This window comes from Vigna unguiculata, chromosome 7 (assembly GCF_037176805.1).
Source record: "Vigna unguiculata cultivar grain cowpea cultivar isolate G323 ecotype 2 chromosome 7, ASM3717680v1, whole genome shotgun sequence".
Taxonomy (NCBI): domain Eukaryota; kingdom Viridiplantae; phylum Streptophyta; class Magnoliopsida; order Fabales; family Fabaceae; genus Vigna; species Vigna unguiculata.
The window spans coordinates 44,997,532-45,023,868 of record NC_140798.1 but is presented as its reverse complement, the minus strand read 5'-3'; the positions used below and the strand labels follow the sequence as shown (position 1 = coordinate 45,023,868).

General features: G+C 30.1%; 1 protein-coding gene and 1 pseudogene across 1 annotated transcript; one reads left to right on the top strand and one right to left on the bottom strand.

Moving 5' to 3' along the window:
* Positions 1 to 6,344: 6,344 nt before the first annotated feature.
* Positions 6,345 to 8,021, bottom strand: LOC114190301 (gallate 1-beta-glucosyltransferase 84A24-like). The gene has a single exon (XM_028079133.2). It carries the CDS (start codon positions 7,919 to 7,921, stop codon positions 6,488 to 6,490), a length of 1,434 nt encoding a protein of 477 aa, XP_027934934.1. The 5' UTR covers positions 7,922 to 8,021; the 3' UTR covers positions 6,345 to 6,487.
* Positions 8,022 to 15,849: 7,828 nt separating this feature from the next.
* On the top strand, positions 15,850 to 17,717 carry LOC114190015 (gallate 1-beta-glucosyltransferase 84A24 pseudogene; annotated as a pseudogene).
* Positions 17,718 to 26,337: the final 8,620 nt, after the last annotated feature.

Below are 26,337 nucleotides of genomic sequence, written 5' to 3'. Positions count from 1 at the left end.
CTTCCAACACCCTATCAAACTGGATTTTGCTTTCCGGTATGCACTAAACTGATTCCGGAATACGGAAGACACTATCTCAAACCTATCCGGATTAAAATTTTCAGAAGTCTGTGATGGGATACAAGACAAAATTTGATGGGGTGTCGGAAGAACCACCCTTTTGCCATTTAGGTCTGCCTTCAACCCTATGGTAAAGCTAACGATATTTATCATAGCAAAGATATTAAGGTTGAAAACGTTCAATGAAAAAAGTTGAGACCAGCCAACGTGCTTATTTATAGGCTACTACTTCCAGCACCATATTCCAACATCCTATCGTTCCGGAATACATTAAAACAAATCCAGAAATTTGTTCCGATAGACAATCATCCTATTTCTAATACGGAAATAATTTCTAGGAAACTTTTGATGGGGTGCACCAAGAAATTTGATAGGGTGTAGGAAGTCCTTGCCTAAAGTATATTATAACGATTAGGAGGTTTTTGTTAGTATATTTTGTAATAAGTCAAGTATAGTTGTTAGTTGAGACAGTTGTAAATGAGTTTGTTACTTTTCAGTTTTATAACTGTAACTCTCATGTATAAATACCCTCCCTCTCTTCATCAATAATATACAGTGCCCAAATATATTGTGTATTCACACAGCTGTTCCAATAGAATTGGTATCCAGAGCCAGGTTCGTCTAGGACCTGTGAAGGTGACTTCAGAAATCACGTTTGACAGATTGCGAGAGGCAGTGGTGGTCAGACAGAGTGATTGAAGCACGAAGGAGAGTCTAAAGGTTAACAGTAGTGTCCAAGAATTCGTTTCTTGATCAAGACGGGAAAAGGGATGGCTGGAAGCGAGAGTCACATTTCCTCAATGAATTTTTTGACACTGACTGAGAAGAATTGGGATCGCTGGAGCACACAAATGCGGGTACTGTTCAAATTTCAAGATATCAGTGATGTGGTTGAAGGTGGCTGCTGGTTCAACAGATGAACAGAAAACGAGTATGAGAAAGAGGGATAACAAAGCCCTATTTATCATTCATCAGTGCGTTGATGATGTTCACTTTGAGAAGATTCAAAATGCTGTTACAGCAAAAGAAGCGTGGGACATCTTGGTGAGGAGTCACGCGGGAGGAGAAAAGATTAAAAAGGTGAAACTCCAGACACTGAGGAAGCAGTATGAGTTACTGCAGATGGAGGAAGATGATCGGATTGGTGAGTATTTCAACAAAGTACTCACCATCACGAACCAGATGAAGGGTTGCGGAGAAACCATCACTGATCTGATGATTGTGGAGAAGATCATGCGTTCATTGCCTAGGAAATTTGACTATATTGCAGTGGCAATAGAGGAATCACATGATTTAGCAGCAATGAAGGTGGAAGAACTCCAAAGTTCTTTAGAAGCGCATGAAATGAGATTGGTTAATAGAAGCCCAATCAAGAAAGCTGACCAAGCCCTGAAGGTGCATCATTTTAAGAGTGATGAAAAGAAACAGCAAAAGAAATGGAGAGGGCAACGAACCAGTGGAAATTGCAAATCTGAAAGAAGTGATTATGATAGAGGAGAGAGTGATTCAGTAGAAAGAAAAGGGAGAACAGAGAAGAATTTCAAGAAGAAAGATAAGAGTAAGGTGGAGTGCTTTAATTGTCATAAGCTAGGACATTACTCCTATGAATGCCACACTGATAAAGGAAAGAAGAAAAGGTTCCAGAAAAGAGAAGTGTATATGGCGAAGGAGGACTCTGACTCTGAACCACTTATCCTGATGGTGACCACCACTGCAGAAGATTCAAACTCAAAGGCTGAGTCTTGGTATCTTGATTCGGGATGTTCGAATCACATGACGTGTCACAAGGAGTGGTTGATAAACTTTGATGCAACAAAGAAAAGCAAAGTCAGATTTGCGGATGATAGCTATTTGGAGGTAGAAGGGTCTGGAGATGTTGTAATTCTAAGGAAGAATGGGTCAAAGGCAGTCATCTCAGACGTTTTGTTTGTTCCAAAACTGAAATGCAATCTTCTAAGCATTGGTCAGTTGGTGCAGAAGGGGTTCACAACAGTTATGGGGAGCTACGACAAAGTTGAAGTGTTCGATGCTGCTAAAAATCTTGTTTTGAGAAGTAAACTCTCCAAGAATAGAACATTTCAGGTGAACATAAGGGCTGCTGATGTACAATGCCTCTCTATAGTAAAAAGTGATAGTGATAGCTGGTTATGGCACTCCCGATATGGCCATCTAAATTTCAAGAGTCTTCAGCAACTTGGTACAAAGAAAATGGTGCTAGGACTTCCAAAAATCAACTTGCCCGAGACTGTTTGTGAAACCTGCTTGGCTGGAAAACAAACTCGAAAATCTTTTCAAGAACACCTAAAGATGAGATCGAAGGAGTGTTTGGAGGTTGTACACTCAGACGTTTGCGGACCATTTGAGGTTCCCTCACTGGCAGGTAACAAATATTTTGTTAGCTTTGTTGATGAATTTAGCAGGATGATTTGGGTATATGTGATCAAACTCAAGAGTGAAGTCTTTGAGGTGTTCATACGGTTCAAGGCTCATGTAGAAAGGGAGAGTGGCAAGCTTCTCAAGATCTTAAGAACGAATGGAGGAGGAGAGTTTACCTCAAATGTGTTCGAGCAACACTGTCAAGCAAGTGGCATTGTACATGAAATTACTGCACCATATACTCCTCAACATAATGGTCTTGCAGAGAGAAGAAATCGTACAATCTTGAATATGACAAGGAGCATGATCAAAGAAAAGGGGCTGCCACAAAAGTTCTGGGGAGAAGTAGTTTCCACATCTGCTTATATTCTAAATAGATGCCCCACCAAGAGATTGGAAGGAAGGGTACCCGTGGAAGTTTGGTCTGGAGTAAAACCAGCAGTAAATCATCTCAAGGTGTTTGGAGCATTAGCTTATCAACACGTGCCTGATCAGAGAAGAACTAAACTTCAGGATAAAAGTGAACCTATGGTGTTTGTTGGCTATCATTCCACTGGAGCATACAAACTGTTTGATCCAATCAAGGAGAAAATGGTTTTAAGTAGAGATGTTGTGATGCTAGAACATGAGCAGTGGGACTGGGCACTTAAGCAGACCAGTCTTAAGAAGAATCTAGTGATCAGTAATGGCATAGACAGCCCCATAACAGTAGAAGCAGAACAACCCACTACACCACAATCATCAGTAACTCAGAGACCGCAAAGGGAGAGAATTGTGCCCCGCAGATTTGCAGACTCTGATGTATATTCTGATGATCAAATTGGTGATGAAGGAGAATTGATCCACATGGTGCTATTAGCAGGAATGGAACCAATTAGTGAGGATGAAGCTTTGGCTCAACCAATCTGGAGAAACGCAATGCAGGAGGAACTGAGATCCATTGAGAAGAATGAAACTTGGACCTTGGTTGATCCTCCCGCGAACAAACACTGCATTGGGGTAAAGTGGGTCTTTAAGACAAAACTAAATCCTGATGGCTCAGTTTCAAAGCACAAGGCCAGGCTTGTGGCAAAAGGTTTCTTGCAGCAGAAAGGGGTAGATTTTTCTGAAGTCTTTGCACCAGTGGCACGAATAGAAACAATTCGTTTGGTGATAACTGTAGCATGTGCAATGAAATGGCCATTATTCCAGCTAGATGTTAAATCAGCTTTTCTGCATGGATCTCTAGATGAGGAAGTATATGTCCAGCAACCTCCTGGATTCATTGTGAAGGGGAAAGAACATCAAGTTTTCAGATTAAGAAAAGCTTTATATGGTCTAAAGCAAGCTCCAAGAGCTTGGAATAAGAGGATTGATTCCTTCTTTAGCAGATTGAAGTTTACAAAGTGTACGGTAGAGCATGGTGTATACGTAAAGGGAGGCATGGGAGAAGACATGATTATAATCTGTCTTTATGTGGATGACCTGCTAGTCACAGGATCAAATCTGAAGGAAATCAACGAATTCAAGCAAATAATGGAAGCTGAATTCGAGATGACAGATCTAGGGAAATTGAGTTATTTCTTAGGCATGGAATTTGCCTATACAACCAAGGGATTGGTGATGCATCAGAAGAAATATGCTGGAGAATTGTTGAGAAAATTCAATATGGTGAACTGCAACGCTGCTGCAAGTCCGATTGAGGTAAACCTGAAGCTAACCAGTGTTGAGGATGGGGAAATCGTGGATGAAACTCTCTTCAAACAGATTATCGGATCACTACGATACATCTGTAACAGCAGGCCTGACTTATCATTCTGTGTAGGATTGATAAGCATATTTATGGGGAAACCAAGGAAGACACATATGATGGCTACCAAGAGAATTCTGAGATACGTACAAGGAACAACAGATTATGGAGTAATGTTCCCTATTGGAAGGCTGAAATCAGAACTGGAGCTGATTGGTTACACTGACTCTGATTACTGTGGTGACTTAGTGGAAAGGAAAAGCACCTCAGGATACTTGATCTTGTTAAATGATGCTCCAATTTCCTGGTGCTCTAAGAAACAATCGGTGGTAGCATTGTCTAGCTGTGAAGCAGAATATGTGGCTGGAAGTTTTGCAGCATGTCAAGGGGTGTGGATTGAAGAATTGTTGAGAGAATTAAAGATAGTGATGATAACTCCTCTACAGTTAAAGATAGACAATGTATCTGCTATAAACCTATCTAAAAATCCCGTAAGCCATGGTAGGAGTAAACACATAGAGGTGAGGTACCACTTTCTCAGAGATTTGGTGAACAAAGAAAGAGTTATTCTGCAGTACTGCAATACAGAAGTGCAGCTAGCTGACTTCCTCACTAAAGCACTGAAAGTTGATAGGTTCGAAGCTTTGAAGAAAAAAGAAGGGATAGTTTCTTTGAGGGACTTGACTTAAGGGAGAGTGTTAGTATATTTTGTAATAAGTCAAGTATAGTTGTTAGTTGAGACAGTTGTAAATGAGTTTGTTATTTTTCAGTTTTATAACTGTAACTCTCATGTATAAATACCCTCCCTCTCTTCATCAATAATATACATTGTCCAAATATATTGTGTATTCACACAGCTGTTCCAATAGTTTTCACCCAACTGCACGGTTTGCAAATAACTTTTACACTGTATCAGCATAACTACTAAGATAACACAAATATAAAATTGAAATTAATTAATTAAATTACTTTATTCTTCACCAATATTTTTAACATTTTAAGAATTTAAATAAATTTAGAATCATGTAAATTTATTAAGTTAATTATATAATGTATGGAATAGTATGTAATAAGTCAATAATATGTTAACTTAATAATTTTATTGAAATTATTTTGAATAAAAGTAATACATTAATTAAAACTTATAATATTTTGCATTCATCTTAATATTTTTAGGGTTTAAATAAATTTGTAATTAAATATATTTATTAAAATCATAATTAAAATAATAAAGAAATAAATATAAGCATAAAACCAATAGTTATTAGTGTAGTGGACAATCAAGGTTAACAAAATTTACATGCTAAATTATGACAACTAAGCTTAACAACTGAAAAAAAAAATTATGAAACCACTCAATTATGTTTAATTTATTATATATTGTCATGGTCCTACACCATCTTCGTAGAGTAGTAATATATTGATAATCAATATTAGGTATACTATCATCTGAGAATCACTTACTTAATTATTAGTCAAAATATTATTATTAGTTAGTTCAAATGTTATTACCATTATATTTTATAAAATGGTTAAGGATTCTCAACTGGTTCAATATAAAAAAAATATTGTCACATCATTATTATATTTTTGCATTCCCATTTTTATTTGTCTTAAGTCAAAGTCGACGAAAAGAAACTCCCACACAGGAAGAAAGATGATGTTTTGACATGTTAAAAACTATTTGACTAATTTATTTTTAAGGCTAATGTGCTAATTAAGAAAATAAACTTTTGTATTTATAAAAATAATTGCGTTGGAAAAACAAAATAATTTGTTGAAGGGCCACCATATATTGCACTTTTGGGAGTGTCCAAGGATCATTATTCAGACTTCAATGACCTCTATATATAGTACATCTGTTGCCCTTCCATGGTTAAGCCTATGTTTGTCTTCAACTTTATGTAACGTGAGAGAGTTGGAAACGTTAAAAAAAAAAACTAAAGTACCAATATTCCACTTTCATCTCCAACATGACGTGTTCCAGAAATCAACAAACATTCACCAACACGTTAAAATATCCAAAAATACACGACTACATATCGTTTTATATGCAAAAAACAGTAATATTTTTAAAGGAATTGGGAGTAGGTATTGCCTACCCCATAAATATTGATCCAAAGATGAATTATTTACATTCAAAATATTCATTATTCATCAAACACTTGACACACACATATATACAAACAAAAACAAAATCATAGATATATAGAATTTATAATGTGATATAAATTTATTTTGCTTGTAATGATATTTGACTATGCTAGTTGCATTTAATTTATCTCATCCCATGCAACAAAGATATAACGTGTGAAAGGAGATTTATATCTCCTTCACCCTAACAGCTCCACGCTTTTTTATGTCTTTCAGAAATGCATCAAGATTCTTGGCAGAGGAGCCATTTGCAGCCACTGCAGCCTCTGCAGCCATCTTCCACCTCAATGCGTTTTTCTTTAGTTCCTCTGCTTTTGGCCCTACCGTTGCTTCCAATAACCTCTTCTTCACCTCCTCTCTGCTCACTATTTTCTTTTCAGTTTGCCCATAACCCAGTTTAATGGCCACACCATAAACATCCACCAAGAACTTTGCATTTGTCACCTGGTCACCCCATGCCGGAAATGTCAACATCGGCACTCCCAATGTCACACCTTCCATCGAAGAATTCCAACCACAGTGTGTCACAAAACATGCCACCGAACCATGACCCAACACTTCCTCTTGTGGGCTCCACTGCACCACTTTTCCCTTCTCTCTTGTCTCCTCCAAGAACCCATCAGGAAGAACGTAAGGCGGAAGCCCAAACACCTTAGTCGGTGGTTTCAGAACCCACAGAAACGAAACTTCAGACTCCAATAATCCATGTGCTATTTCCGTCACTTGTTCTTGCGGCGGACACACGATACTCCCGAAGGAGATGTACACCACAGATGCCGCTGCTCTTGAGTTCAACCACTCTATGCAATCATCACTCTTCAAAAAATCACCTCGAATTTCACTCGTGTCTGTTGCTGTTGGGGACTTGAACAAAGGACCAATGGGTCTTATGTTCACAAACTCTGAAAGATAGTTTATGTAATCACTCTCTAGCTCCTCAAAACTATCCACCAGCACGCAGAATGGCTTGGACAAGTTCTTAAACTGTTCCAATATAACTGTCCCTAGAGTTTGATATGGACTGAAAGGATGCAGAAAGTCTGGGACTTCGTTGTACTTAAGGACTACAGAAGCTAATTTAACATCATGATAAGGATCAGCTTGAGATGGAAAAGGTACCAGTTTGTGGAAATAACTATAGTAAGCTGTGAAGGAAGCAGCAGATTGAACCCATAACATGGCAGAAGGAATACCATGATCAGCAGCTACATCACAAACCCATGGAACAAAGGGATTGTTTATGATGCATGAAACCGGGTGGTTTGTCTCAGCGTGCTCCTTGATCACTTGGGAAACATATTGCCTCCCAGAACGCTCAACCTGAGCATTGAAGTCACTGAGAGTTCTCTTGGAATCGTCACTGCTCGTCACGCCGCCATCGTCAAAGAACTCGAACTTGAGAAAACCATCACCAACTGGAGTGACTGATTTGTGAGAGATGTCGTTAGCTGTTCGCATGAGTTTGCCAACTGCGTCGGCGGTGGAGAAAGTTACGAAGAAACCCTTATCAGCAAGAAACTTGGCAAGTCTAAGGAGAGGGTTTATGTGACCTTGCCCCGGGTATGACACCATGAGAACGTGAATAGGAGCTTCAGACTCCATTTTCTTCTTCCTTCACCCACTTTTCTTTTTCTTTGAGATGTACAACGATAGTGTACACCACTGTGCGATTTATATATCACAAAACCATTTTTAAAAAACATTATATTCATTGTCCTCCAAAGCATTGTCTCTTCCACGTGCATTCCATTTCATCACATCTACTTACCACCAAATTTACTACATCCACATGTTAGATAAACACACCCAGCCTTATTAGGTTTTCCTTAAGTAATACTTCCCGCCACCAAATTAAACTGTGCTATACTGAGTTAGGGAAAACCTACGTTCCAATTAATTTGGCATTACAATATGGTTATTGATCATTTTCCATTCTTTTATTCAAAGGGATAATGTTGATTAAAGGTAAGTTTCAAACAAAACCAGTTCCAGAACATTTTTGTATCATCATATTTTACAAGACTGTTTTCTTCATTGAAAAATGATATTTTGACTACTAAATTTTGACAACATTCTCTTACAACATAATGTATTATCTTCTAAGTGATTTTTGAACATTGAGAATGAGAAAAAGAAAAAAATGAAAAAACCACTTAAAAAATGATAGTTAAGGTAGTAAGAGAAAGTTGTCAAGATTTAATAGTTAAGAAATCATTTTCCTTTCGGTATTTAAAGTTGAAAGTTTTATACCATATAACTTCAAGCCTTTAAAGAAATTTTAAAAATTAGGATCACATACAGTTTCTTTACATAGAAAAAAAAGTTAAAGTTAAAATTATGTTTCTAAACACCAGTTCTATCTCAATAATTTTACAAAAAAAGAAAATGTTTTTTTTTTTATTCCGGCCTGAAAAATAACTATGTAGCACGTAGATGAATTTGCTTTGTATTTATTTTTTAATAGATACCAATTGAAATAAATAAATAAATAAAATTAAAGAGCGAAAGATAACTTTGGTTTTTGACACATAAGATTTCCACATAATAAAAAACATACGTAATTTCTAAATACAACCTATGCATGTGATTGGTCCGATAAAATTTTCAAAAGGCGTGACTTTGAATAAATGAAAGTCATATAAAATTTTACATAAATAGTTATTAGTCTTTTAATATTTGTTCTTAGAAAGTGGGTTTGCGTGGTTGGCACGAAAGGATAGAAACAAAATTGTAGTCATGTTTGAATATCTGTATATATAAATCTGACTTTCCGTTGATTGTAGAACGATAACTTCTAGGCAACCACTTCTTTTCTTAAGATTAGCAAACTTTTTCTTTGATTCTCATAATATTCTTAAAGAAATAATAATTCTATTTTCTGAAAAATTATATATTGTTTAATGAAATCTGGAAAGTGCATATTTTATAGATTTAGAAGAGAAAATTTGAATTAAATATAATATAAATTCTTAATACTATGATATGATATAATATAAAAAGTAAGTAGTTATGATAAAGTCGTCATGATGTACAGGCAAAAAGATTAGTTTTCTCCTGTAATTTTGACTTTTCTTTCTATATTATTTTAAGTTTTATTTTTTCCTTCATTTTAACGATGAAATATCCCATCGTGAAAGGTTACGAGGTTTTAATGTTTTTTATTTTATTTTTTCTGTTCTCCATAGATAGTTGTTTTTGATAGTTTTTTATGAGGTATAGGGTAGAAGTAGTCTAATAAAATTCAAAAGCTATTTTGAGTGTGAGTGACACATAGGCAATATAATGTAAGTGGTTATAACTTAGGGTGAAAGTTAACACATATAACTGAAAAGGTTATTGCTTGTGTGAAAAGTTTCTTTTTAAGCAAGAAAATTTTAAGGAGAATTTATGACTTGAGAGAAAATAAATAATAAACAATGATATACATAATAGGTTAATGTATAAGATCAATAAAAAAACATCTTTTAATATTTAAAAAAAATAAACATCATTAATTATATATATATATATATATATATATATATATATATATATATATATATATATATATATATATCACTACTAGAAATTCTCATATTACATAAGAATTTTTTTTGTAAATTTGTTAAAAAAATTTGCAAGAAAAGACTTTTTTTCTGTCATTTTTTCTAAGAATTTTAATTGACATATAATTTTTTCGTGGGTAATCATTTCCTACAAAATTATAAAATTTGCAAGTATTTCCTACAAAATTTGTTGCGAAAAGTGTTTTATACAAAATATTTTGCAAGAAAATTGGTAACAATTTCTTGCAAATTTTTTTTCACAACAAAATTTGTAGGTATTTCCTGCGAAATAAATTTCAAAACAAAATTGACAAAAAATATGGATTTTTTTAGTAGTGTATAAGATAAAATAATGTCAAATTTATTATATATAAAATTAAAATGATGAGTCATGCTGCTTTTATGATACTAATTAATAATAATTATTAAGTATTAAATTTTATAGAAGTGCATAGTTAATTATAATATTAAATGAATTTTGACTTAATCAGCATTAATAAAATCTTACTTTATATAAAAGATAACAATGCCCATAAGTATTATAGAGTTGCAACTAATAATTTATTTGATGTATACCTATAAATAATTAAAAAATAATTGAATAATAAAATAATTATATTTTAATGTTGTTAAAAATTAAAATATAATTAAACGTAACAAAAGAATATTAATTTGAAGGAATGAGAAAAGACATTATAAATAAAGGGAAAATTTTACATATAAAAGTACAATATTTTCATTACAAAAGAATTTGAAAAAGGTTATAAATTTCAAAGAGATTTTTTTCTCCAAAAATTAAAGACTTTTAAACGTTTCAAGCTTACACCACGGGTTCCAGGCTGGGTTGAGTTGAGTTGAATTTTTTTCACAAATTTCAGTGAGGATTAATTTTTGATTCGGTCTACCACTATAAAAAAAATGATAATTAATGGAGGTTTTTATTTAAATTTGTGGGATATTTTTACCCTATGCAATTTCTGGAAGTTTTCAAACCTCCACAGTTAGAGTCGCCACAACATATTTGCAGAGGTTTTTGTCGACCCTTGGTATCCGAGTTATATTGCAAAGTTTTTTTTTTTGTGTGGAGGATTTTAACATTTTCTGTTGGTAACTATCATTTTGTGGAAGTTTTAAACCTCCTTTATTTACAATTGTTTTATAATTATCCACTTACAATTATAATTTCTTAATCTAATTAATATTTTTTACTATAAGAAATAAACAAATAATAAATTTGTAAAGTACAAAAAAATTAATCAAAATTAATTTTATTTGTGATTTAAGATAAAATACATTCATTGAAAATTACAATGCAAATATAAAAAAAAATACACAATGTTGAAAAAAAAATATTTAAGGGACAAATCTTATCATCATTATCATCATCTTTGAACTCTATAACATGTGCAAGTCTTCCACTCCATCTATGTCACAATTAAGTTGCCTAGAGTGAAACCTCAAAGTCAAAGTGATCGGTCTTTGAGCCTGGTCAACAGTGTGGTTGCTTATTGTAGATGATGTTGTCCTACCATTCAATATTTCATTGTCCTACCGTCAAGTTACCCTCTGATTCACTTGACAATGCAATATGACATCTAAGCCTCAAGCTATCAGCATCAAACACACCAATGTTGTCATCACCAAGAACTCGACTCAATCGAACTAAAATTGTGATGAGCCAGATTGGCTTAGCAATCTACATGCAGATAAATGGTCAAACATATTGGGTTCACAAATGAAAACCTAATATTTTTGTGCTTTTGGTTTTTATTTGGGGTTGAACATTATTTTGGATTATATTGAAGTTTATTTAGATTTTAATCACAATTATAATTTAGTTTTTTCTAGACTAAAGAAAAAAATTGTATTTTTTTAATTAAGGGAGTCAGTGAGTCAACTCGTTTAACCCACCAACCCATGATGGGCCCATCTCGGTTCGATTTTTTTTGGCTCGTTAATATTCAGCTGGATTGGTTAGCTCACTAAGTGGTAACCCGTGGTGGGTCAAGCCAGACCAGGTCGGTTAGCATGTTTTGACAGCTCTAATCCTTACAGAGATATCTTTGTGTTCATCCGATCAATTTCTCAATTTGAGTAAGTTGATATTCATCTCTCCCTTTTTGTGTAATTTTGATAATCTTTGCATGTGTCTCTCTCTTTAAAGTTGCATGTGTTTCTTTTGTCTTTTGTTTGGTTCTCTGTTGATCAAGGGTGTTAATCAAGGGATATGAAGACATGGTTTGATCATTTTGTTGTATTTCTATGTATATAGAGTACCATATTGCTTAAGAAATGTTTTGGTGTTCTTAGAGTCAAGTCAAGTTTTTAACCAAGGGAAGGTAGTTTTTCTTGTTTATGTGAGTGAAATTGATAGAGATTGATATTGAGATGTTTGTGATTGATTGAATTTGGTAATTATTATTCAAAAGAAAATAACAAAGACTCTTGGAATTGGGCTGACATTAGGGATGGCAATTAGGGCCTGGCCCGCGGGCCCGCATAAAATTAAAAAAAAAAACTTACACTTATGTATATTAATTACTTCTTTTATGGACTCTTGCATTAACATTTCAAATTCTTGTATAACTGGAAAAGATAAGTATTATGTAATTTTTAATGTGCTAAAATTTAAAGAATACATTGTGTATGTCATAGTATGAATATGATGAAAATGTTGAATTATCAATTTATCATATAATTCCCCAAAGTCTTTACTTAATTTTGTGAACTTCTTAAAGTTTCTCAATTTTTAAACTTTGAAAGTTTTATCATAAAAAAATTAAAAAATTAAAAAGTTAAAAAAAAAGTGGGCCAACGTATATGCGGGGCGGGCCAGAATATGCGGTCCGCATAAAATGTGTGGGGCGGGGCGAGCCGGCCCGCAGTGTGCGGGCCTTATGCGGGGCGGGCCTAAACGGGGCGAGCTGGCCCGCAGTATACAGACCTTATGCGAGACTAACTTTATGCGGGATGGGCCTTATGTGGGGCAGGTCGGCCCATATTGTCACCCCTAGTAGACATGATATCTGAAATGGATTGAAAGTCTGAGTCGACAAAAGAAAGAATTCACGTACAAAAACTTCGGTCAATAAAAGAGGCACTGATGTAAGTTTTGGAATAAAAAATGATTATTAAATTAATATACCCATAACAAATATAGAGTAAAGAAACAAATACAATAACAAAGAGGAGTTCATTGGTATTATCATATATCTCTAAATATATATACGTCCCTCATTTTGGATAGGTTATTATTTCACAACAAAAAAAACTGATATTCAGATCTAATATTTATTGGGTTGTTTTGAGCATTACAATAATAATATATTTTTTAATCGAGTAAATATAACTAGTTTTATAATTATTATTATTTCTAAAATGCAGCAGAAGTCTTTTCTTTTTGTCTGAAGTGTAGCAGATTATCATAAATAGAAGGAGAAGAAAAAAACGAGTGCAGGAAAATAATTTTATATAGAGTGGGCGAGGAATGTAAGTGTGGGACTATATGACAGGGACAGTACATTGAAGAATGGTGTCAGACGCCAGCTAAAACCTGTTTTCCTGCTATTTAATAACTGGCTGCTACTGTCATACGGTAAGGAAAGAACAATGATACAATCATTTAAAATTTTTCACTCTCACCTTTTATTTTTCATGTGACTTGTTGATTTATTAATTAATTTACTAATATTTTTTTAAAGAATTAATAATTTATATTAAATCACATTAAAAATTAATTATAAAAATTAAAAATAAAAGTTAAAATATAAAAATTAATAAATAAGGATCATAACTGTTTTATTAATTACTTGTATCGATTAACTTATATTTACAATTTTGAAATGTTTTTTAAATTAGTGGATCATAGTTATTCTTTAGGTCTGTATAATATTAACCGAAAGATTATGCTTAAACATTAAGAATGGTGACTAACTAGATGAACTAATATTTGCATATCATTAAGAATATAGTACAAAAACAAGAAAAGTTAAAGTTTTTTGTAATGTAGAGTTTAGGTTTCATAATTATTTATATTTTTTATTATGATAATTATGTTTAACAAATTGTATGAAAAGATTAATAAAAATTATTATGTAAACAATTATATATAAAGTAATATATGTCAAATATAGTATCTTATATTAAAAGAGTTATCAAGTTAGATATAGGAACAACTCCTCCATTTTTATATTCAAATTCATTTATTAAAGACGTAAAAAAGATTATGATAATTTAATTGCAACCAAATTTTTAAGTTTTTCATAAAAGATGAATTTGAAAACATTATTTAATTTTAAACTAGAATAAACTAAATTATAAACATTGAAACTATGTTTTAAAAAGTATACATTTAAAATATAGTAATAAATCTAATTACTTGAATTCAGAGGTTAAAATATAAATTAGTTTTCTTTCTCACAATATGAAATATTATTTAATTTCAATTCTTTTTTTTTATTTAGACTGAATTTAATTTAATTTCAATTATTTAAATTAAAATAAAAAATTTTCAAATGACGAAATTGTATAAAATATTAAATGTTTATTAACATTCATAATAATTTTTAGAAAAAATCATACTCTATTTATATACATACTAATAAAAACACATTTTATGATAAAACAATATAATTATAATTATAATTATAAAATTAAAAATACAAAATTGTTATATTTTAATTGTTGGTAATTTTGATTTATTTAATTTAAAAATGTAATTAAAATAAAAAAATTAAGACTGTCACTTTAATAATAAAATTGAAAAAAGATGCCGACAAAAAAACTCATATATATATATATATATATATATATATATATATATATATATATATATATATATATATGTACAGATATGTATAGATGACTCAATATTTAACATTCATCTATTACTTGTTTTAATTTAGAAATAAAAATCTAAAATATAACAAATAACAACTTAATATATTAAATACCTTGTCCACTATTAACTATTTTCAATATTTTAATTTACTTATTGAACATGGTACTTAAACAATAATAAATATTTTAACATAAATGAAAGTAGTTTTATTAAATGATGCATAAAAAGGTAAACACGGAATATACATAATAAATCACATTATAAAAATACTTAAATATATAAATTAATTAAAAATATTTAAAAACTGATATGATGTAACTATTTTTTAAATACGTAAAAAAATAATATTCAAAATTCTATAAAATTTTTAGTTATATTTATTAATACAATACAAAAAAAATTATCTTTTAAGTTTTATTAAAATTATTTTCTATACTGTATACACTGTCAAATGATAATAAATAATAGTAATAGGATATAAAATAAACGGTAAAATGCTTTATTAATAATATAATAAATATATCTCAATTTTTTTTTTAATTTAGTAAAGTATTATAAAAAGACACAATAAAGAAAACAGCTGCACTCACGGGTTTTAAACTTGTCCTTACATTAAAATTATTCTCTCTGGTCATAGTATTCAAAAAAGCCTTATGACAAAGGAGTCAAATGTAGAAAATGAAACTTTTACATGATGGCAATTAATTTTTGTAAAATAATATTTTGATAACTTTATTTTATAATTTAAGATGTTAATTTTAAGTGGTTTTAAAATATAAATAAGTGAATGAATAACTATTTAAGAAATACTATCTTATGTTTTAAAATAAATTTGTTAAAAGTTAATTTTAAAAAAATCATTTTATTAATTTTCAAAATTTAGTTGTCAATTATTTTAACTACTAAATTTTAATAACTTTATTTTATTATATAATATGTTATTTTTTAAATAATTTTTAAATATTAAAAATAAAAAATAAAATAAAAAATAAAAAATTACTTAAAAGATACAACATAAAATTATAAAAGAAATTTATCAAATTTAGTTGTCAATAGTTTTCTTTCCTTAATTTTTCACAATCATTCCAAGTCATTAAAAAAATTATATATTTTACTTCTTTATATGTGTTGCCTGTGTATGAACACCGTGTTGCAGAAGGGTAGAGACCACCCGCAACAACAATTTCTCCTCCTATTTAATCGCTGTCTGCTACAACTACTATATACATACTAAGGAAAACAACCAAAATAGTGAAAGATGGATTCCGAAGCTCCGATTCATGTGCTCATGGTGTCCTACCCAGGACAAGGTCACGTAAACCCTTTCCTTAGACTTGCTAAGTTCCTTGCTGCTAAGGGCTTATTTGTAACCTTCTCCACCACAGAACTAGCTGGCAAACAAATGCGAACTGCAAACAACATCACTCACAAATCAGTCATTCCAATCGCCGATGGGTTTCTCAAGTTCGAGTTCTTTGAAGATGGTGGCATGACGGACAGTGATGGTGATGGTTCCAAGATAAAAACTCTCAGTGACTTCAGTGTTCAGGTTGAGCATTTTGGGAGGCAATATGTTTCCCAGGTGATCAAGGAGCATGCGGAGGCACACCATCCAATTTCATGCATCATAAACAACCCCTTTGTTCCATGGGTTTGTGATGTAGCCGCTGATCATGGTATTCCTTCTGCCATGTTATGGGTTCAATCTGCTGCTGTCCTCACTGCTTACTACAGTTATTTCCACAAACTGGTACCTTTTCCTTCTCATGCTAATCCTTATCTTGATGTTCAATTGCCTTCTGTTCTCCTTAAGTACAACGAAGTTCCAGACTTTCTGCATCCTTTTACCCCATATCCAGCTCTAGGGACAGTTATATTGGAACAATTTAAGAACTTGTCCAAGCCATTCTGTGTGCTGGTGGATAGTTTTGAGGAACTAGAGAGTGATTACATAAACTATCTTTCAGAGTTTGTGAACATAAGACCCATTGGTCCTTTGTTTAAGATCCCAACAACAACAGACACAAGTGAGATTCGTGGTGATTTCTTAAAGAGCGATGATTGCATAGGGTGGTTGAACTCAAGGGCAGCGGCATCTGTGGTGTATATCTCCTTTGGGAGTATTGTGTGTCTGCCGCAAGAACAAGTGACGGAAATAGCGCATGGATTATTGGAGTCTGAAGTTTCGTTTCTGTGGGTTCTGAAACCACCGGCTAAGGAGTTTGGACTTCCACCTTACTTTCTTCCTGGTGGGTTCTTGGAGGAGACAAGAGAGAAGGGAAAAGTAGTGCAGTGGAGCCCACAAGAGGAAGTGTTGGGTCATGGTTCGGTGGCATGTTTTGTGACACATTGTGGTTGGAATTCTTCAATGGAAGGTGTGACATTGGGAGTGCCGATGTTGACATTTCCGGCATGGGGTGACCAGGTGACAAATGCAAAGTTCTTGGTGGATGTTTATGGTGTGGCCATTAAACTGGGTTATGGGCAGGCGGAGAAGAAACTTGTGAGCAGAGAGGAGGTGAAGGAGCGGTTATTGGAAGCAACGGTGGGGCCAAAAGCAGAGGAGTTAAAGCAAAAGGCGTTGAAGTGGAAGAAGGCCGCAGAGGCTGCAGTGGCTGCAAATGGTTCCTCTGCCAGGAATCTTGATGCATTTCTGAAAGACATAAAAAAGCATGGAGCTGTTAAATCTATCAATGATGTTTCTTCGTGAAAATAGTAGTATTGTGGGGTGGAATGGATAAATAAATGATTAATGAATGCAAAAGTTAATCAACTGGGCTCACTCTTCCTACTCACCACGCACACTGTCTTTCCATTTGCGCCTACGTGATTGTTTGGGAACAATCAAATGGAATTTCCTTAAATTATATTTCTGCAAAGTAGTTCTTTTAAATCCTTTTTTTTTTGTTTTAATTATTTAATTAATTCTTATTTATTTTGGTTAAGTTTTAATTTTGCTAAAATTATTGGATTTGCAATTAAATTGAGGTGACGTTAACGGTGTTCTTTCGCATATCAGTAGATAATTCATGATATTTTTGATTTTTTTTTTTAGTTTTTTTTTCATGGGGCAGGTCCTTGTAATGTCGTGTTAATATCGATTTTAGTGTTTTGGATTTATGTTATTAAAGTATCTTAAATTCAATTTTGTCTTTATATTTAAAATTTTAAATTCTTTTAAATTTATTTTTTTAAAAATATTAAATCAACAATTAAACATAATTATAACTTATATAAATATATATAAATATATATATATATATATATATATATATTAAAATATATATTTAAAATTTATAAATTAAATTATTTCACTTAAATATTTGAAATATCATTTAGTTTTCTTTTAAAAGGAATTAAAACTTAATTACATCAAAATTTTAAATATTATGATTGAATTGAAGATAATACCATGAACCGATACATAAAACATAAAAACCACGTTAATGATAGTATAATTTGAAAACTTCTAATTAAATTGATTTTATGCGAGAAAGTATTGAATTAGAGAAAATCCAAGAGATGATTTAAAACTGTCTTTGGTTAAAGCAAAAGTTTTTATTTTTTTTTCTCTTTAAATTTCAAGTCGTTTTTCTCACCTAAAACTGCATTTTGTCTCGTATTTAAACCTAAACCAAATTCCAACTGACAAAGATAAAAGGGTTTTACTAGAGATGACAATTAAGGTCTGGTACGCGGGCCCGACTCACAGGCCCGCAGAAAAAACGCGGGGCAGGCTAGGGTAGTGAGCCTGCAGGTCCGCGTGGGCCGGCCCGCAAGTCCGCAAGCCTGCATAAAATTAAAAAAAAAAAAAACTTGCACTTGTGTATATTAATTACTTTTTTTATGGACTCTTGCATTAATGTTTCAAATTCTTGTATAACTGGAAGAGACAAGTATTATGTAATTTTTAATGTGCTAAAATTTAAAAAATACATTGTGTATGTCATCGTATGAATATGATGAAAATGTTGAATTATCAATTTATCATCTAATTCCCCAAAGTTTTTACTTAATTTTATGAACTTCTTAAAGTTTCCTAATTTTTAAACATTGAAAGTTTTATCATAAAAAAAAATTAAAAAAAAATGCGGACCAATGTATATGCGAGGCGGGCCAGAATATGCGACCCGCATAAAATATGCAGGACGGGGCGGGCCAGCCCACGGTGTGCGGGCCTTATGCAAGACGGGCCGGCCCGTATTGTCACCCCTATTTTTTACCCTCAAGCCACATGTTTAGAAAGACCTTTATAAAATTTATTTTGGTTAAAATTGATTGTTTTAAAAATTATGTTTAGATATTTTCGCTTTATAAAACTTAAAGGTAAATGTTTTAACTTAATACTAAACTATGCCTTTTCAGATAAAGTTGATATTTTAAAGAAAAATTTGTTATATTCAACAATAACTAAACATTTAGATTATTATAAAATCAAATTTCATTACGTGTCAAAAGTAAATCTCATGATTTCGAATGAACATTCATTGTTCGAATGAACATTCTTATTTAGATGAAATTAATAAAATAATAAATTTTAATATAACTTTTTTGTATGTAATACATCAGATGAAATTAGTAAAATAATAAGATTTTATCTATTTTTTTTTTGTATCATAGTCAACATCTTCCTTACTTGGTGATCCTTGCTACTGCTATTAACAATTTGAAAGAAATATTTCACGCGTATGTTGTTTGTAGTATTTATTTGTCATTATGCTTTAAAATATGAATATATCATTAAAATTATGAATAATAAGTTTTAAAAATGTTTTGGGTCGTAGAAGTTTACTTTATGAATGATGGAAATTATAATATATATATATATATATATATATATATATATATATATATATAAAAATTTGTATTGCTAGAAAATCTCAAAAATATATATTTATTTACAATAATATTATGTAGGAATGATTTCATTAAGAAATAAAGAACATAATATTATATATATATATATATATATATATATATATATATATATATATATATATATATATATATATATATATATATTTAACAGCATGAATTATCAAGAGAAATACATGGACATAAAATATTTTTTAAAATATGAAATAATGTTATGGATCACGGAAATGTGGCTGTGAAACACACCAAACATAATCTTATCATGTACAATTTACAGATAACTACAAAATACTTTTCCTTGCTGAACCCTATTGTGCTCAGGGACCAGATCAAGAATAGTGTGGTGCTTAATTTGTCTATGAAAGTGAAAATAGAAAGGAAAACAATAACAGAAAAAAGTCGAAACTGAAGATAAATAGAGCAAGAACACATATATATTATTTGTAAAATATTAGAAAATAGTATTTTTAAAAGTCACAGTGATTTAAAAGTATTGAGATTCGATTATTTTAATATTAAAACGTTTTAGTATAAATAAATATGTTATAAAAGAGTTTTGTTATTTTAAAATATTTTATGTCTCTAAAAATTACTTTTTTAAAGTTATTGGACTTTTATCTGGTCATATGATTGAATAATTGAGAAAATAGAAGTGATCATCGCGACGAACTCTTCAATTTGGACCTATCAGATTCTCCAATTGCATAAGTTGAGTTTCAACCTTTTTTTTAGTATATTTCTATTTTTGTTGCATGTGAGTCATCTTTCGCTTGCATGCGTCTTTTTAATCATCAATATGAGTCTCTGTATGAGTCTTTGTTGATCAGTGATATGTTCTGATCATTCTTGTGATGTTTCTTTGTGTAGATGGAGCATCATATAGAGTTATAGATGTTTGACGTTTACATATATATTTGAGCATGATAACACGTAAGGGAAGTTAATTGCACTATTTTTTTTTTAAGTTTGTATACATGTTTGAATTTCTAATTGCACTGTTGTACTGTGATTTGCTAGCATGATTGAGTTGTGTGATGAGTTTTACCTGTTGAATTGGAGGTTAAATCATCAAATTTACATGATTTGGGTTGTATGATGAGATTATGAAATATTGTAAGATTAGTACTGTAAATGTGATAAATTGAGTTCATAAATGTTGTGAAATTGTAATTAGTATGCTTTGGAAATGAACAATTATGCATAATCATATTTTGCAGAAATACGCAGACTCTGGGCGAGCATCTACTCACTGGGCGAATTAGAGCCTCACTGACTTGGGAGTCAGTGGACGAGCATTCACTCATTGGGCGAATTCTAAGTCAGGGGCTTTTTGACTAAGGAGTCGCTAGGCGAACATTTACTCGTTGGGCGAGCAATCTGGTCGTTGGTCGAAGATGAGGTGTTGAGAAATATCTTTAGAATCTATACTTGAAATTAAATACCTAATGGATGCTTGTATCTAGGAATAAAACTTGGTTCATTAGTAATCTTAGACTCTTAAAACTAATGCATGATTTTACTTGTTGAGGATTCAAGGGATTGAAACTTGATGAGTGATCATAGGCTCAAAGGATATAGGAATAGGATTGGAGTATTATTGATTGATTTTAACATGAATATGGAATTGAGATTATTTAGAATGCGTGAAAATGAAGTAGTTGAACTCTAATCTTGACAAATTGTAAATACACTATGTTAAATTCTTGTTACACACCAATTGTTTGATAAAAATACAAAAGGAATTTCCATTGTTTTACACAAATCCTTTACGAAAGAATGATAAAATACTTATTTCACAACAATTGTTTGATAAAAATACAAAATAGAGTTTCCATTGTGTTACACAAATCCTTTAGAAAAGAATGATAAAATACTTATTACTTACTACGTTGTGGCCGGTGGTGCACTTGCCATTTTTCAATAACAATAACCTTTTGGTATCTTCCTATCATATATAAATAAAAAACGAGTTAGAAAAAAAGAAAATAAGAGGAAGAGAAAAAGACTAGAAAGTTGAGTTGTAAGAATTAAAGGAAAGCGAAGAGAAATGGGGAGAAGGATACAATAATTTGATTTATGTTATAATATGATTTTTATTGAATATTAATATATTTAGAAACTATTTTTGTAAGATAAATTTTTAAAAATATTTTTTATGAAAAAAATTAAAATATAAATTAGAATTAAAATAAATTTTAAACTTAAATAAAAGTTATTGTAAAATATTAATAAAAATTGTATTCCAAAATTATAATATTTTAAAATAAATTATTTTAAAAAATCTAAAAATATAAATTCATTACTTTTATTTTATTTATTGTTTTAGTTATTTAAGTTGTCACAATTTATATAACAATATATAAAGAGGATTTCTTCTTTTGTGTCCACATTTTAAAATACCAATTTTATCCTTTAAAATATAATTATTTATTAAATTTTTTAGAATTGACCGTTACTTTTACAAATTTTTTTATAAAATCGTCTATTTCTGTTCTTCTCTTTTTCTCTATTTATCAACAATTATTCTCTCACATTTTCTGATATATTTCGCTTTACTTTTAATAAATATAATTTTATTTTATATATTAACTTAATAACATTACATTATCATCCACTACTATTATAATATCACATGTATATTAAAAAAATACGTACACACAGACGCCACAACACAATAATTCTGCACAATAATTTGATGTTGTTTTTAAGGAAAGGCGTCACAGCACAATAATTTTACGTTATTTTTAAGGAAGAAACGTTGTACATGGAGTTAGGAAAAGTTAAATTTTATAAAATAAATGTAAGCATTTAATATAGTTGATAGGATTCATTTATTAATATGTAAATATAGTTGAGAGGATTCATTTATGTAATAAATTGTTTTCATTTTTATTGGTTAAGCATGTTATTCAATTCCTGATAGAAACTTCCTATCCAACTTTTTAATGCACTTGATTGAATCTCAACTCCTTAACTTTGCTTAATTTGAAATCACAGTATTTTTTGAACACAACTCTTTTGTGAATCCATAATTCCTTTCATCAATCCATAATCTTTTTTTTTTTTTTTCGAAGCCTGATTGATTCCTTATGTGAATCCAAAATCTGAAGTAAGATTGAGGATTTATTTCCATAGATTCCATTACTATGACGCCTACGACAGAAAAAACATTTGGAGGCATTGAAGATTCTCATTCCGACTTCGATTTTTGAGAAAAGGGTTGAAAATTTTCCTCTATCTAGTAAATTGCTAGTTGTAAGAGTGCAATGTGTTATTCCTTTTGCTTCCCAAGGACTAACAATAGTCAACAACACTAACATTTACTAAGAATTTGTATTTTGACATTACTATTCACACCTCCAAACGACTATTCAAATCGCCATCATTTTACTCCAAACATTGACGTCGATACTCTCACAAACGCCGTCGGCATTATTTTGGTCCACATAACCTAATTTCGTTCAAATCCAACTACACAATGCGAAAGCTACTAAATGCGTATGTGACAAATTTTCCAATAAACTCTTTTATAAGAGAAAAAAATATATATATGTATATGATTTTCTATTAGAAAATAAAAAAAAACTTTAACTGGACCATAACTGGAAGTTGGTGAGACAAAGTGATTTTTTTGGATGTGAAGTGGGAGGTGTATTTAAGATTTCACACCAATGTGTGTCACAAGAAAAAATATAAAAGACAAAAAAAAATTAGGTAAACACGCTATCTAACGTTAATTTCTATTTTAAATTTTGGCGTCGTGTCCTGGAATAGAGATTTTAAAAAACAATAACATATATGATTACACAGTAATCACGTATAATATTTCAATAATAATAAAGAAAAATGTTTTTTTTATAACTAATTTAATAACTTTATTTATAATATAAGATGATATTTTTTAAATAATTATTTTTTTATTTTTTATATTTAAAAATTATTTAAAAAATAACATCTCAAATTATAAAAAAAAATTATCAAAATTTATCGGTAAAAAAATTATTTAATTTCAATAATTTATTAAATGAACACTTTTTTCATATACGTTTATAAGAAAATTTAGTTTTAAAATATAATTAAAAACAAAATAAGAATATAATGCGTGTGAGAGAATTTTTCTTACTTGTCATCATAGATAATACTGTATACATTCCTCGGTTTATACAAGTTTGGCATAGTGAACATTTCTTCTATCAATTTTATAAAGAAAACGTCACAGAACATATTATTAAATTCCAGTACAGACGTCTTAAAAAGAATTATGCATTTTTCTGATTATAATACCAACAGGCTTCTTGATTCGACCTAAGATGGTTGAAAAAAAAACTACTTTCTCCTCCTAATAATCATCTTTATATGTGTTGGGAAAAAAAATAAAAGAACTACTCATCTTTATTCTTAATTTTGTAATTTTTTAAAATATACATTTAATCAGTTTTATAATCATTTAAACTTTATTTAATTATTATTTAATGTCTTAATTTAATATTTAAATAATTATAATTTTTTATTTTTGAAATTAAAAAAATACATATACACCATTCCAATGTTAAATACATAAGAAAATAATATTTTATTTATTATCAATTTCTTTTTTAAATGATTAATTAATTAATATTCAAAAGAAGATGAGTACAGATAATTTTTTATAATAAAAATGAAAATATGATAATTTTTTTATATTAATAAATATAAAATGATTCAATAAAAACTCAAAAATGATATAAAAAAGGTTACTCATAAAAAGATGATGAAAATTGTAGAATTTTAAAGTAAATTATGAAACTTGATGACTAAAATCCATCAAGTCATAAAGTGTAATCTTTTAGATTCAGGTTGTCTGGAGTAGGTGAAAATGAATGGAGTGAATTTGAAAGAATAAAATTGTTAATTGAAAATGAAGATTTGCAGGATTATGAGTAGATAATCTTTAACGAAAGAAGGAGATTTGGAGGTAAGTAATGTAAATTGAATGTGTTTTTACGATATTACCCTAATTGTAATTTCAAGTGTCAAACGGTAATATTTTTCATGCTTCTCACGGGATTGGAAGCTTTTGCCTTTTGCTATGCATGGCAGCTGCGAAAGCAATGAGACATGACGATGGAATCGATTTCATATTTTAAAGAATATATAATAAATATTAAATTAAAAAAATAGCACAAAAAAATATTATTTTAAAATAATAATAATAAAATTTTATTTTATACTTTCTTTTAATCATAACAAAAATTAATTAATTTTTTATCAATTATATCAATCAAATTATTAATAATTTTGAATAAACTTCTCAAATTCTTCATGTAACTCTTTCCAAAAGTATAATAGTAACACAATTTTAGGATTTCAGTTTATGATCTCTCGTGTTTTTTAGTGTTGAAACCGACATCAACTATTCTTTAGCGGAGGTTAAGTGGACTGAATCACAAACGAATCAATCATGACGTTTGAGTTTGTGTTATAATCTTAAGTAAAAAGAGTTGTGTCATGACTAGTTACTATAACTTTTGACCTAGTGACAAGTGTTCGATCTTAAAAATTAGTATCAGAGTCATTCCAAATTTCATGCCAATCAAATGATCTGCAGTTGTCAATATATCTCAAAGTAACAAAAATATATTGTTCTGGGGTATATTAAGATTAAGTTTTTGTCGACCAATTTTTTCTAATTCACATCTTTGTTGATTTTTTTCTTTCTTTTGTAATTCTTTCCATAAAGATTCATAAAATACTATATCTCCTCCAATGCAAACAAATTGTCAATAAAACTCCAAAATGACATTTTCTTTTGATGTATTTTTTTTATCCTTATCATTTATGAAAGACACGAAAATTTTAAGATAAAAAACATTTTTGAATTTCGCTTAAATTCGAATTTATAGTTGATAATAAAACTAGAATATATATTTTCTATTTCCTACTTACACGAGCTTATATCCTTACCTTTTTATCAATCTATAATTCTAATTTATCCCCAATCTCATATTATAGTGCCAATATAGACCGAAATTCTGACATATCAAAATTTTATAATATTTGGTTGATTATTCTGTATATTCCATTTACTTAAGAAATAATATTTTCAACAAAAATTATTTGATTAAAGAAAATTATTGCGCCTGAATAATTACTATAACTTTTTATCTAATAAAAATAAACTTTTTGTAAAAAAATTTAAGGGTTAAGTATGTTTTTAGTCCCTGAACTTTGGTCAAAAATTAAAATTCGTCATTGGTCGAAATTTTAATAAATTTTGGTCTCTAAACTTTAAAAATAAATTAATATAGTCCTTTTAACCCAATTCTTTTCAAAACTTTGATAATTTTAGTCTCTAAATTTTATAAATGCGTGAATTTAATTTTTTTAATCGAATTTTGTTAAACGCATCTCATAATAATCATTTGAGTTGTTTCAAATATCAAACAAATTTAACAAAATTTTGTTAGAATGATTAAATACGTGTATTTCTAAAATTGAGACTAATTTCAATTTTTATTGAAAGAGAAACTAATTCAAACTTTTACTAAATATTAAGAGACTATAAACTTATATAGTCATGATAATGACGATGAAATCACAAAACTTCATGACATATTCTTTGAGATATTATGTTAATATGATATTCTCAACATATTTGTTCGCATTAAAATAATGTTTGGATAATAAAAAGAAGGTTAAATATGTTTTTATTTCCTAAATTTTGATCTTAAATTTGAATTTGTTTATATCTGAAATATGTTTCATAATAGCATTTGAGT

Bases quoted from the DNA above. Each gene is read 5' to 3' on its own strand.
- LOC114190301 (XM_028079133.2), bottom strand. From the start codon at position 7,921: ATGGAGTCTGAAGCTCCTATTCACGTTCTCATGGTGTCATACCCGGGG.